General features: G+C 42.0%; 1 protein-coding gene across 1 annotated transcript; it reads right to left on the bottom strand.

Annotated features, from left to right (window-relative positions):
• Positions 1-2,970: 2,970 nt before the first annotated feature.
• Positions 2,971-10,419, bottom strand: LOC136429343 (uncharacterized). The gene is made up of 4 exons (XM_066419194.1): positions 10,307-10,419; positions 5,475-5,541; positions 3,880-5,041; positions 2,971-3,444 (listed from the first exon to the last, which is right to left on the bottom strand). The coding sequence occupies exons 2-3, from the start codon at positions 5,494-5,496 to the stop codon at positions 4,011-4,013; spliced, it is 1,053 nt and encodes a 350-aa protein (XP_066275291.1). The 5' UTR covers positions 5,497-5,541; positions 10,307-10,419; the 3' UTR covers positions 2,971-3,444; positions 3,880-4,010.
• Positions 10,420-13,073: the final 2,654 nt, after the last annotated feature.

The raw sequence follows: 13,073 nt of genomic DNA, 5'->3' as shown, positions 1-13,073 counted from the left end.
GCGCTGTCACGCTCCCGTATGCACTAATTTTCTAACGGTCAAAATGACTTTTTTTTAAATACAGAAGTTTAAACTTACTTATTCTTTCAGCATGTCACGCCCTAAATGCTATATACCAGTTGGCCCGGGGGGCGTGACAGCGTATTGTCTGGAGGAGGTGCGTGTAGTTTGTTAGCGGTCCACCATAGGCAGGAAATTCGCACCTCTGTGCCAAACGCTCCTAACATGATTTTTGCTATGAGCCGCCGTCTTGGTGCAGGCTCTACGGGCAAAATGGTTACAGTCTGGCTGATGGTTACGGGCTGGCTGCAAAAATTATATTACAAGCCCCCAAAAAGGCCCGGTAGAGCCTGCTATGGAAGCTTTTTTTTGTGTTGGAAATTAAAGTTCAACTTTTCTTCAAAATTTATTTCCTTGGTTAGCAGACAGTTTGAAGTAAAAACAAAGTAAGAGAACTGGAAAAAAAACAAGACGACAGGAAGGAATATTTCAATTCCTGGAACTTTTCCATTGCATTCTTTTTTTTGCTTTCAAGAACAAAGAAATTAAATTGGTGTGGCATAAAGTAGCAGCATTGTTTTACAGTGCTGCCTACCAAGGTTTTGTTAGCCAGATGGTCATTGATGATTGGAGCTGAATCTGCATACTAAGTACTGAGTTAGACATTTAGCACCAAGGTTTTGTTTGTTTACTGTTGCAGGGAGAAGCACAATGATGATGATATAGGAATTTACACCGGTGAATTGTAGTGTTCTTTTAGTATACTCATGCATGGTCAAAGCTCTTTAGTGCCAGCACTTGGTAACATTCTGACTACATCCAAAGAAGCTTGCCAGCAAACAATGTTTTTCTTTCTTTTTTCACAATTGATAACCTTTCGCAGAATATACCACTGGTGTTCCTCCATCAATATGATGGGGACCACTTACCAGTAGGTGTGTATTAAAGGACTGGACAGCTATATTCAATTTTTGCATGTTTCCTGTTAGGATTTTTAATAGTCAATTTTTTGTAGCCTAATGGAGACTAATGGCTTTGTGTACAAAAAGCTGCTTATTTGGGTTCTCGATGGACTGACATTTTTGCCTCTGATGTCACCATTGTGATAAAGTGTAAGATACTGTACAGACAAGTTGAGCACAGTTCAGACATTATTTAACGGAACATATTAAAGCTTCTACAGCAATTGTTATTGGTACCTAAACCTATAAAGTCATACTAACAAAAACACAGTATATCACATTAACTCCTCACATTTGATAGGATACATTACCCCTTCTACAGTACTCTAATGTGATGAAATTTGTTGTAAAGTAATGGCTATGACACGTTATGTCAAAAGGTATAAGAGGGGGCTTCAGAAAAGTTGCATATTTTCCATGTCAAGAAGCATAGGGCGGAATGAGAAGATGACTAATTAAATCAAACTTTGCTGGATTTAAGATTGTCAATCATTCTTTTTGCTGGATTTTTTTGTTGGATGAAAGCTATAAACTGTGGCTGGATCTTCATCATAGGTACATGACATACATGTATTAAGGATATTATGAAGTTTAGAAAAACACGCCCTGCGCGGTTGACAAAAAAGTGTACTAGTAAGCATTTGCAGTACTGTAAATGCATTATAAGTTTGCGTGGTTTTTATTTCGTGGTAGGGAGAAAGTGGACTGTTTGCGGTGGTTTTAAGTTTGCTTTTGAAACAACAGTAGTGCTACAGTCATTTGAGGTGGGCAAAACGTTTCACACTGGTTTTAAGTTCGCTCAAAAAGTTCACCGCGAAACCTGCGAACATAAAATCATTGCAAACATTTCTGCATTTACAGTACTTTTATCAAGTTTGCATCATATCCCCACAAACTCATCACACCTTTGAACATTCATTATATTGTGTTGCCACTATTGCTTCAAATGAGAATTGAAAGATACTTTTGATTTTCACTGTGTCTCAAAGTTTAGGTTGCTTCATTTGAAACATTTTGGCATTTCCGCTTTCCGTAAGCTATTTGTCATTCCTATTTTTACCATGGAAAATTGGTATTGTGTTGGTATATAGTTTGGAGTTAGATTGTCTTCTAAGAGTAAGTTGGAAGTAGTATTTATAATGGTTACCTAAGAAGTACACATGTAAAAATAAATCAAATTGAAATCCAAGTTTATTATTAAATAGAACTTTCACGTAAACCCATGGTGGTATTCTTGATTTAGATTCTCCTTCCTAAAACTAAAAGTACATAGACATCCTCTAACAACAAAATGGTCAAATAAGGATTACATATGCCATTTTATAATACAAGGTTTGAGCATCACACAGAAATCAGATATGCAAGGAAATTTTGTCTGAATTCTGATAATTGCTTACAGTCCTATGTTGTACCAAAAAACCTTGCAGTCAAAGATTGGATAAACCAATTCTGCACAGCCATAGAACAAAGCCACAATCATTGTACAACTAGATGGCCGTAACACATTTCTGGACCAAGAGCAACCAATGTGATATGCTTGACCTTTGATACGGCAAATCCTATACAGACTGATATGATCACAGATATTTTCAGGAATATAGTTTTACTAGTCAAAGCTACATATCACCCCAGCTGTTAATACTCGAAGTGTAGCATGTTTCAACGTATAGCTAGACACTGACTGATGTCTATTTGCCCAGCCTTAGGCATAGGCTCATTTTTAATCTTATTGTCCATGAGAGGAATATCTCAGTTTGTCTTTGATTGACTTAACACGGAATGGACCCGCTTTTACAATGGTGGATTGCGATCATTTGATAGCTGTTTCTCTTGCACTGCTGCAGAAATGCCAATCCAAGAGGTTGCCTTTCTTTTTCGAACAAGTCATCAGATAAAATGAACAATTCCACCTGAACTCTTTGTGGAGGGGTAAACTATGAAGAGATACATGCGCTGTTGATAGGTTATTCCAAACTGATGCGTTGTTTGTTGCTAAGGTTGCTAGATGCATCTTCAAGCTGTTCGTTTTTTAGGATTTCAGATGGACTGTCCTAGCAATGTGCTTCAGCCAGTATTTATGCATCAAACTTAAGCTTTTGGACTAACTGCCTCAGTTCTAAACGCAAGAGGTTAACAAAACTTACTTTTGGATCAGAACGCAGGATGCCAGCGGCAGTGCTATTGGCACAAATTTGAGGAGAGATTGGACACGACGGATCAGTGCAAAATCCCATGTGACGTCCAACTTCTTCTGCGACCTGATTGCATATTTGGCAGTTTCTCTCCCAACAAATCGTGGCATGAAACAGTTGACTTGCCTTCTCCTGACAGAGTTCACACATCCTTTGGTGGGTGCCGAATATCAACTTCTCCTTCTCGAAGTGACGAATGACGCAGACAGCACTCGAGTCCTGTTCGACTGGCTGCTTTTGTTGGACAACCGGTTGGCCAGAAAAGGATTCTGGTTTAGCTGCTGGTTCACCTGAAATAAGAATTTGTAAAGACTGATTAAGTAAGATACAGGAATAAACTGTAAACTGTGGGCACCGTTAGTATGTGTCTACTTGACATTTCATGCTCTATTGGAACTGTTAATAGTTTAATATGCCATATGTATATTCATTTACTCATAATGTTGCAATAGTTTAATATGCCATATATATATATTTATTTACTTATAATGTTACAATAGTTTAACATGCCATATGTATATATTTATTTATTCATATTCATAATCACTATCCATATTTATGTGATGCGATAGTAAATTCTTGCTGTGAAACACAACCTTAAAGTTAAACACATTATTTTAGATGTTAGTGATGTTGGAAAGCTGATATAAAATGTTATGTATTACTAAGCTGCTATCAAAACCTATTTTGACTTCAGTTGTTAGAGCAAAAGATTAATGATTCACCTTCGTCTGTACAGGCTTTGATGAACTGCTGATGAGACTCTTCCCAGTACTTTGTGGACAGAAGCTCATTCTTACACCTTGCTGCTCTTTCAAATTCTTTCTGACAGTGTTTCAGTATTTTCTCAATTTTTTTAGCCAAATCTTTTGCCAGTACCCTTTTCTCTTTCATCCATGTCAACAATAGAATGGTGCAGCTCTTCTATATGTTCATCAATAAAGTCTGCTAGTCCGGATTTGCTGCATACAAGAACAGGAACGCCAGCGGCAATGGCCTCCAAGCCCATCAGTCCAAACGGTTCAGCGCGGGAGGGCATCAGGAACAGGTGGGCTTGCATCATGTCTTTGCAGATATCCTCTTGTGTGCCACAAGGGAGGGGTCTAATTTCTAACTTACTGCGACCGAGGTATTTTTGAAAGTAATCTTTGCTGGCTCCTCTTACACGCCATTTGATGTTCATCCTCTCTGCAACAATGCGGAGGGCTTCGGCAGCAATGTCAAGTCCCTTCAGTGTCTCAACACCCTGCACTCCAACAATAGACAGGACCACCATTGTTTTTGTGTCCTTGTATTCAGGCTTTGCATCTTCAAAGATCTTTGAAGGCCTGGGAACAAACTTGAAATGCTGAGGTCTCTTCTCAGCAGGAATACCTCTGAACTGGTTTTCAAAATGGTCAAATATCTTGTTTCCAAGAGAAAAGACTACATCAGCCTCTTGTGCATCTTCAAGGATGGACTTTTCCTTCTCATCTCCCTTGTAGTACTCAGTATCCTCCGGTATGTCATGGGCAAAGAGGATGACTTTTGCATCTGGAAATAGTTTTTTCTTAATCCTAATGGCTGCTCTGCTTGTGATGTTAAAATATCCGACAATGGTCTTGACCTTTGAGGGAAGATGTGGGTATTTAACATCGTGGTCAAAGGTCAGCCAGGCCAGAGAAGGATCAGTCCTTGGGTCGTCTGGGTCGACCTGAGGTAGTAAAAGTTTCACTCCATCTTGTTGAGCATCTCGTATGTCCGCCTCAGCTGCTTTTAAAACAGTACTGAACAGAGGTGTGTCTGGTACATGTTCCCAAAGTGTTAGTACCAGCTGCCTGTGTATGGAGGAGATCCCTTCCTTAAATTTGCCGTACTCAACATGGAGTAGCAGAATGGCAGGGATCTCTGTGAAAAACAAAAACAGGATGTGGTGTGTTGAATGAATGAATGAATGAATGAATGAATGAATGAATGGTTTATCCATGTAAAACTTTGCAGCCCTGTGGCTGAAGTAGCTTTACTCACATCAGTTTGAAAAATAACGCTATCATAACAATACAAATCGATTTCACACAAAACGGCACGTGTTCGGTAAAATGTGTTATAATGAACGGATGGGTCAGTTTTCATAATTGGTTTCTTGGGAGGAGTTTCAAGTTCAATCCCCTCACCATCTCCCCTGGGGACTGCAGCTCCGGTTTTTGTATGCAACTCATAGACTTAGCATTTCACTTGCGAATGGATGTATGATTTTAGGTAAAGATACGCACACTCAGTCCGTTTTTTTTAACCAACTGGTCTGCTTATGTACTGTACATTATAACACAAGCTGACTTACCCACTGTGGTTGTGCCCATCATTTGTTGTTATCTTCGCCGAGTACTTGTTTTGAATGCTTTCACGTTCTGTGAACAGAAATAAGGCAATCATTACCAAGTGAAACAAGACTTCAAAGACCCCATATCTCTTCATGAACTGAAGGTCTGCTTTATGAGAGATATTGTTTTTGTTGAAACCTTTGATCGGCACAATATAACATCTAAACATAATTCCACCAGGTTATATAATGGACCGTTCCTGTCGAACACCATATCGAACATATAGAACCCCCTGTTCTGTTTCGAACACTGCTGTCAAAAAAGCAGCACTAGTAGTATAGGACAGAAATGTTGCGCAGGGTGTGCATATCTGTGACAGGTTTTTCACTGTATGGCTCCATGCATGCTCAGAGTAAAAACGAAATGAAAAAGAAAAAAAAAAGCTCGAGCACTCAAGGGGAGGGAGCTTGTACCAAACGTTAACTACTACAAAGTCCGCTAGTACAGAGCCTCCCCTCTTCCATAGTTGTGTGTGATATTTATCAACTTGAAAGTGAAAAGGGAAGTAAAATTAAAGATGGGCATTTTGATATCTAGAGTTCGGAGACCTCATATCTCCATGAAATATTTTGATTATGCAAATGGCTTCAAAATTTGCACAATCAATGCTTGGTCAAGTACACCTTCAACACAGGTCACATTTTTAACAGCCTAATCATTATATATATGCTTACTGTAGACTTAGAGGATCTTAGAGGCTAATCCATCCCCTTTATCCATAAATGATGCCACTGATTCTAGATATAAGTGACACCGCAAAAAGCATTTGTATCTCACTGCACCTGTATCTATTATTTACATGTATCTATTACAATGCAATTTTTTTTGCAAACTCATGGGATCTGAGCAGCTTGCCGGAGACTAAGTATAATTTTTAGTATTATCCTATATATTTGAATTTACATTGAATTTCATAACTTCTATTTTCATAAAAGTATCCTTAAGGTCTCATTCATGAGTTCCTTTGGCCCCATAGGCTTACATGTTATAAAACATGTTTTACATGGGTGTGTTCGTAATGAAGCTATAGGAATACACCAAGGTCATTCGTTGTCATTCTCTGTTGAGCACAGTTACCCTAGATCATGTGAAAAATTGCCAACTGCCAGTTGGCATACAATTCCTTTTTATGGCAATTACAAAGTGCACTTAGCTACACCCCCAAAATCTTTCTAGCGGAAAGTGCTCGACCACATTACCGACCACGTCGGGCTGTGGACGTCCGACCTCGCGCGCGGCTGCCGAACTTTACCTGTTAATTTCTTCCGTTACAAACAAGCTTTCATCAGTTTGGCGCTTGAGATCAGTCGGGCTGGCTAAAAGGGAATTTTACACCTGGTATAAACACATGTTCATACAGCCGTTCATTTTTGGAGGCACAGACTCTTTGAGGGTACCCAATCGGAGTAATACAGGAATGAGACCTTAACGTCAACGTTACCTATGCAATAGTCTACACGCCACAATCGATTCAAGTCCTGGGCTCTTCATAGCCAGAAATTTGGGCGCACCTGGGGAAGCCACCAACTTAGATACCAGATCATAATTGAATGCCTGTACAGACACATACAGAATTTTCTTTTCTCCCCATAAACGATACCTGAGTAGAACACCCTGGAGGCCTGCCCGCCTTAGCCCGGGCCTGACGCAACAGGTCAATGCTGGCGCCTTTGCTACGGCTTATGGAAAACTGGGAGGCCTGACAATTTTCTAACGGTCAAAATGACTTTTTTTATAGATACAGAAGTTTAAATTTACTTGTTCGACATTCTTTCAGCATATCACGCCCTAAATGCTATATGCCAGTCAGCCCGGGGGCATGACAGCGCATTGTCTGGAGGAGGTGCGTGTAGTTTATTAGCGGTCCACCATAGGCAGGAAATTCGCACCTCTGTGCCAAATGCTCCTAACATGATTTTAATTTCGCTTTGAGCCACTGTCTTCGTGCAGGCTCTACGGACAAAATGGTTACAGTCTGGCTGATGGTTACGGGCTGGCTGCAGAAGGTGTATTATACCCCCCCCCAAAGGCCCGGTAGAGCCCGCTATGGAGGCTATCAACTCGCCCCAAGTCCAACTCGCCCCAACTTATTTTCTACCGACTGAGTAATTATCAAACTTGGTTTTATAGGCGTATATCATATTTTTTTATGCACACTTTTTATATTACTTTAAAGGCTAACAAAGCCTTGTGACTCTAATTTTAACTTTCTCTTCTCTAATCGGCATTTAACGCCGATGAATACCGGGAGCGCCGGCGGGCCATTGTTGCATGTCTGGTCGGCCAGCCCGCCAGGTTCACCAGGACCTGCACCCGCTCGCGGGTTTCTGTAAAAACCAGGGCCCCGCGGGGCCCCGTTTGTGAACGAAAGGCGCTGACTTGCTTCGCTGTGACACGATGTGCCACAAATACACACAACCGATTGTCATAATGTATGTCTGAATAGAAAACACAAAGTAACCTGAATGTTTTCCCAAGGCGGTTAACGTCCTTGCTTGGTATTCCCAAGTTTACTAAATGCTTAAGTGGTGAGTGGAAGAATCGCAGTCTTTAATCTATGGCGAATGTTGCAGTTACACCCCACAATATACCAACCTTTGCGCAACAGGTTCGTGGGAACTACATCCTGGCATTCGCTGTGACGCGATGTGCCAGGCCTTTTAAGCATAGCGGGCCACTACGCTGTGGGCCGACAAACTGACGCTGTAAATAGCCCGCTATGCTGTCTTTTCACCCAGCATAGTGGCGAAAAAAGACAAAACTACCTTTAGTAAACATTCAAAGGCACGCGCCAAGCACGCGTCTCCACTGTAAGTTCACAGGAAGCTATCCAGCTATCAGCTGAAAGGGAGGGGCCAGTTACTAAATTATCATCCCGTTGTTCCGCTCCGATCTTGTAATAGCTCAATTCTCATGTACGTAATTTGCCATACATTGTAGCAGTCGCGCATTTAAGTTCTTCTTCTGTCTCGCAGCCCCTTCCACCCGGCATCGCGCCAAAGTATAAACAGTAGCCGAGTACGCCTCTCTGTGACATGTGCACGATCAGCGGGGTGGGTCCCGGATTTAAGAACAGCCGTTAATGTATCAGATTCCAGGGGAATCACCTTATTTGGAAGTTGACGGCCCGCAGTTGACCAACACAGAGGCTGTTATCAAATGTAAAAGATTCCTTTCTTTGTCATTGCGGGAATAGAATTAATTCTTAACTGTATTTCTGACAAACTTCTAGAGCAAGGTTATCTCTTTTTTCGATCCAGAACAGTGAATTGATGCACAGAAAATTCATTTCTACCAACGTAGGAAGATAAAGTTTCAAACAACAAAATTTATAAGCCTCGCCATAATTGGACGATTCGGCTGCTACAAGTTTCTGGCGCCGACTTTCCTTGTTCCCAGGGCCTTTAGTAGACTTTCTGGCACCTTCGCCGACAGTCACGAAAGGCTGCCGACTGTCAATCAGCGTCAATTTTGTGGGAAAACACGTGAGTTGGATCTACGTGTGCCAGTCAAGATCAGTCAACAGCGAACTTCTGGCTTCTTCGTGATTGTTACGTTCCTTGAACTTTCCCACAGCTGTGCTTCTACAAAGTTTTTATTAGACTACATAGTTCCACGTTTTCTGTAAGTGCAATCTGAGGCAGAACAGCGGTTTCAGCTAGCCTCCTTCGGAGACTTCCTGGAATGGCGGCGTATATATTTAGGGGAGGGGGGTGACGCAATTTCTAACACGGGCCAAAGTTCTCTAAATTCTGCGGGCAAAGGGACTTTCGCCGTCGAGGGAGTTACGTCGCCGAGGGACGGCCACCTTGGCGGCGATTTTTCTTGAAACATGTCAGCGTTTATGCATGGGAATACCAGGAATATTGCGTCTTATTTCCATTAAGTTTCCATAAACGCAGGTAAGGGCGTTAGGAGTAAGGGGAGAATAAGCATCGGGCCCGTCGTCCAAGGAAAACGGCCGGCATCGCACGAGCTTGAGTGGGACTAGTGGAGTGCCCCACGACTAAGAAGGGAGGTAACCTGTAAAAACCGGGGGCCCGCGGGGTACGCCACGGGTTACCACGCGGGCCCCGGTTTTTACAGAAACCCCCTCCGCTCGCTGTTGATCTCAAGCTGACTGCTGGCTCAAATTATCAATTCATTACAGGTACATGCTCCAAGATGCTTATTTTTCTAGCACATAGGATAAGCCAGCAGTCTTTTGGATCGCCAAGCTTGAGACCAGAGCTAGCGGACGTACACAGTGACACAGCTAGCCGTGGGGACAAACGAAGGGTGTTTTTGCTTGATATTACATATACTTTCCCAGTAGTCGTGGAGCACTCAATTACTATACTCCCACTCCAGATCGAGTTCGTCCGGTCGTTTTCCTTGGGCGACGGGCCCGGTGCTTATTCTCCCCTTGCTCCCAAGGCCTTACCTGCGTTTACGGGCACAATTCATTAAGCAAAAACACCCTTCGTTGCTGACCGGGTCCGCTAGCGAATCCCGAGTTCGTCGGTAAAAAATTATATGAGAGTCACATTTTAGGTTTTGTTAGCATGTATACTAACAGTAATATTTAGAAGTAGGATTCATGCATTTAGAACCCGTATAAAACCAAGTTTGATAAGCCCTAACTTGGGGCGAGTTAGTAGGAAATAGTTGGGGCTAGTTAAGGGTCTTAAGGGCGAGTTGACTAGGACACGACTCTATTCCTTCCAGCAGTGTCACGATCAGGTACACGCATACCGGTAAAGACTACGAAGTTGCTAGCCTCCAAACCCAAGACAAGAAGGAGAAAAAGTACCTTGGGGAACTTTGAAAGTTTGGTGTCCAGCGTGGATCACAGTGTCCGTGGTTCGACGACGCTAACTTTCTCGACCGTCTCGGATATATTTTCAAGATGGCGCGGCCCATGCAGTCGCCTGCCCGCAGTCAAGTTGAAATCCTGACGTCACAGGCTGGACACGCCCCCCGCGCTCACGTAGCCCCGCCCACCGAATGATTCACCTTGAGGTCTCATTCATGAGTTTTTTCGCCCCATAGGCTTATATGTTATAAAACGTGTTTTACATGGGCGCGTTCGTAATGAAGCTATAGGAAATGTACCAATGTCATTCATTCTCTGTTGAGCACAGTTACCCTAGATCATGTGAAAAAATTGCCAACCACCAGTTGGCATACATACAATTCCTTACAAACTGCACTTAGCTACACTCCCAAAATAGGCACTTTCCAGCTGAAAGCGCCCGGCCGCATTACCGCCAATGTCGGGCTGTGGACGTCCGACCTCGCGCGCGGCTCCCAAACTTTACCTGTTAATTTCTTCCGTTACAAACAGGCTTTCATCATGATCAGTTTGACCCTTGAGATCAGTCGGGCTGGCTAAAAGGGAATTTTACACCGATATAAACACACGTTCATGCAGCCGTTCATTTTTTGGGGCACGGACTAGGAGTAATTTACAGGAATGAGACCTTGAACCTCAGCTAGGCCACTGTGCGATATTTAGCGGGGAGAGAGTGCTGGTGCGTTGGAAGTCCGGTCAAAAAACTTCATTTCATTTCATGGACCACCCATCTCAATATTTTTTTCAAGGCTGAGACTCTCCACCTCAATTTTTTTTCCAAAACGTTGTTAAAACACGACCACATTTATAAAACAGGAACACAAAGCACGTCACATATGGACGTCAAGACAGCTGCCGCATGCTATAAAACAAGAACCGGGAAGCGGCGATTGTCGGTACGGTACTAACGTTACCAGAGGCGGCGGAAGGAAATTTTCACGGTTTGTAATTCGAAATTTAAAAAAAAATCTAGACCCTCTGAATTGCTATTTCCTGCATTTTGAGGGACAAGGTTTGCTGGAAGAGTACGCTAAGTTTATAATGACATGCCTATTTGTAAAACGAAATACAGAAGACCTGTTATCAATAATCAGCTTGACTTTTGTCATGCCATGCTTGACATGCACCTGCTGGAAAATCTAAAACCTTAACCCATTGAAAAGATATTTCCGGAATTTTGAGGAGTAAACTAAGTTTCATAGCATCGCTATATATGTGAAAAAACACAGTAGGGTTTCAAATTGAGTTTTGAGGGACGACGCCCTCTCGACACATTTTTCGCCGGCGCCGCGCCTGGGAAGCTTTGAAATCTTAGCTTTGTTATATTAACAGACATTATAGAACAGCCATTACCTGTTTTGTTTATATGCCAGGAACTAGATGTTCCGTAATATTTCCTTCACTGGCTGACGAAAAGTCTCAGGTGGACACTTGAAACGTCTGAAAATGCGGTAATCCAGTACAAGCAATTAGATTCAATTACAATTATATTCTTCATAATGATTATTACACAACGATTCAACAGATTCTTAAAAACTTTCTATGACCCTCACCCCAACCCCGATTTTCGCCATCGCGATTTTCAACATCTCGGGGCCAGGTTCTTTTGTTGGGGAAATAAAAGGAGGCGATAACATTACATCCACCCTCATATACGTCTAAACAGGTATACTGGTATGATTATTACATAGTTGTTACTAGTAGACTTTTAGTTAGTTACCTATATCCATTCAGCGCAGAACTTCACATTACACATTTCTAGAGTGTTGCAAACGATACATAACAGAAAGGTTATCAAGAGCACATTTGATCATTGTATTCATCTATATATGAAGAAGGTCAACAGTTCTAAATCTACTGCGGCACACGGATGTGCCATTGTCCCTGAAAAAAAGCGCACTGAAATGCATATGGTTGCAGATTGTTCGATCATCGCAGATTCCCCAGTTCCCATATGGAATTATTGAATATAATGCAAAATGACTCTCGAGTAAGTGAAAAGCGCTTTGCAATATATTGTTTTTTTTTCCGTGTAATCAAGGAGATGGTGTAATTCGGTAATTTTGTTATGGTAACGTTATATTTTGTGGCAGTTAAAAGTACGATTGATTCGAACGTTTGCCATGCATCAGTGAGACAGCAATCGCTTAACTATTGGTATCAAAACTTATAGAAAAGCTCTGTTACTTATCGGATCGCTCAGACATTGCAAGGGACAGGTACATTTGGAATTTCCGAATTTACCATTTGCATGATTACCATTTTACCAAATTTCTACCATTTGCATGGAGCCAACTGAACAGCACCCTGCATAAGATGAAGATCAAGGAGAAGACGTGTGCCTGTGGGGCCTTCACTGAAACCGCCCAGCACTACTTGCTGCACTGCCCCCTATACTCTGACCTGCGTAACAACCTCTCATCCACCGTTGAACATCTTGCACAACAACACCGGTACCCTACCGTATCTCTCTTACTCCAGGGGTCAGCTACCCACAACCTTGTCCGATTAACAAACAACTGTCTGGGGCACTACACACTTACATTGCAACAACAAAAAGATTTGCTGCCCTCTAGCTTCCAGCTGAGACACCTCTAAACTGCGTACTCTAATGCAGTTTTATATTGTATCATGTATTATTTGATATTGCATCATGCTATGAATTGCCGAAGTGTCTTATTATTGTCGTATTCAGTGTAATGTAATTGTAATGTTGAGTGGTCCG

Source organism: Branchiostoma lanceolatum, chromosome 3 (genome assembly GCF_035083965.1).
Source record: "Branchiostoma lanceolatum isolate klBraLanc5 chromosome 3, klBraLanc5.hap2, whole genome shotgun sequence".
Lineage (NCBI taxonomy): Eukaryota > Metazoa > Chordata > Leptocardii > Amphioxiformes > Branchiostomatidae > Branchiostoma > Branchiostoma lanceolatum.
Note: the sequence above shows the minus strand (reverse complement) of the source record. Positions and strands in the feature narration are given on the sequence as shown.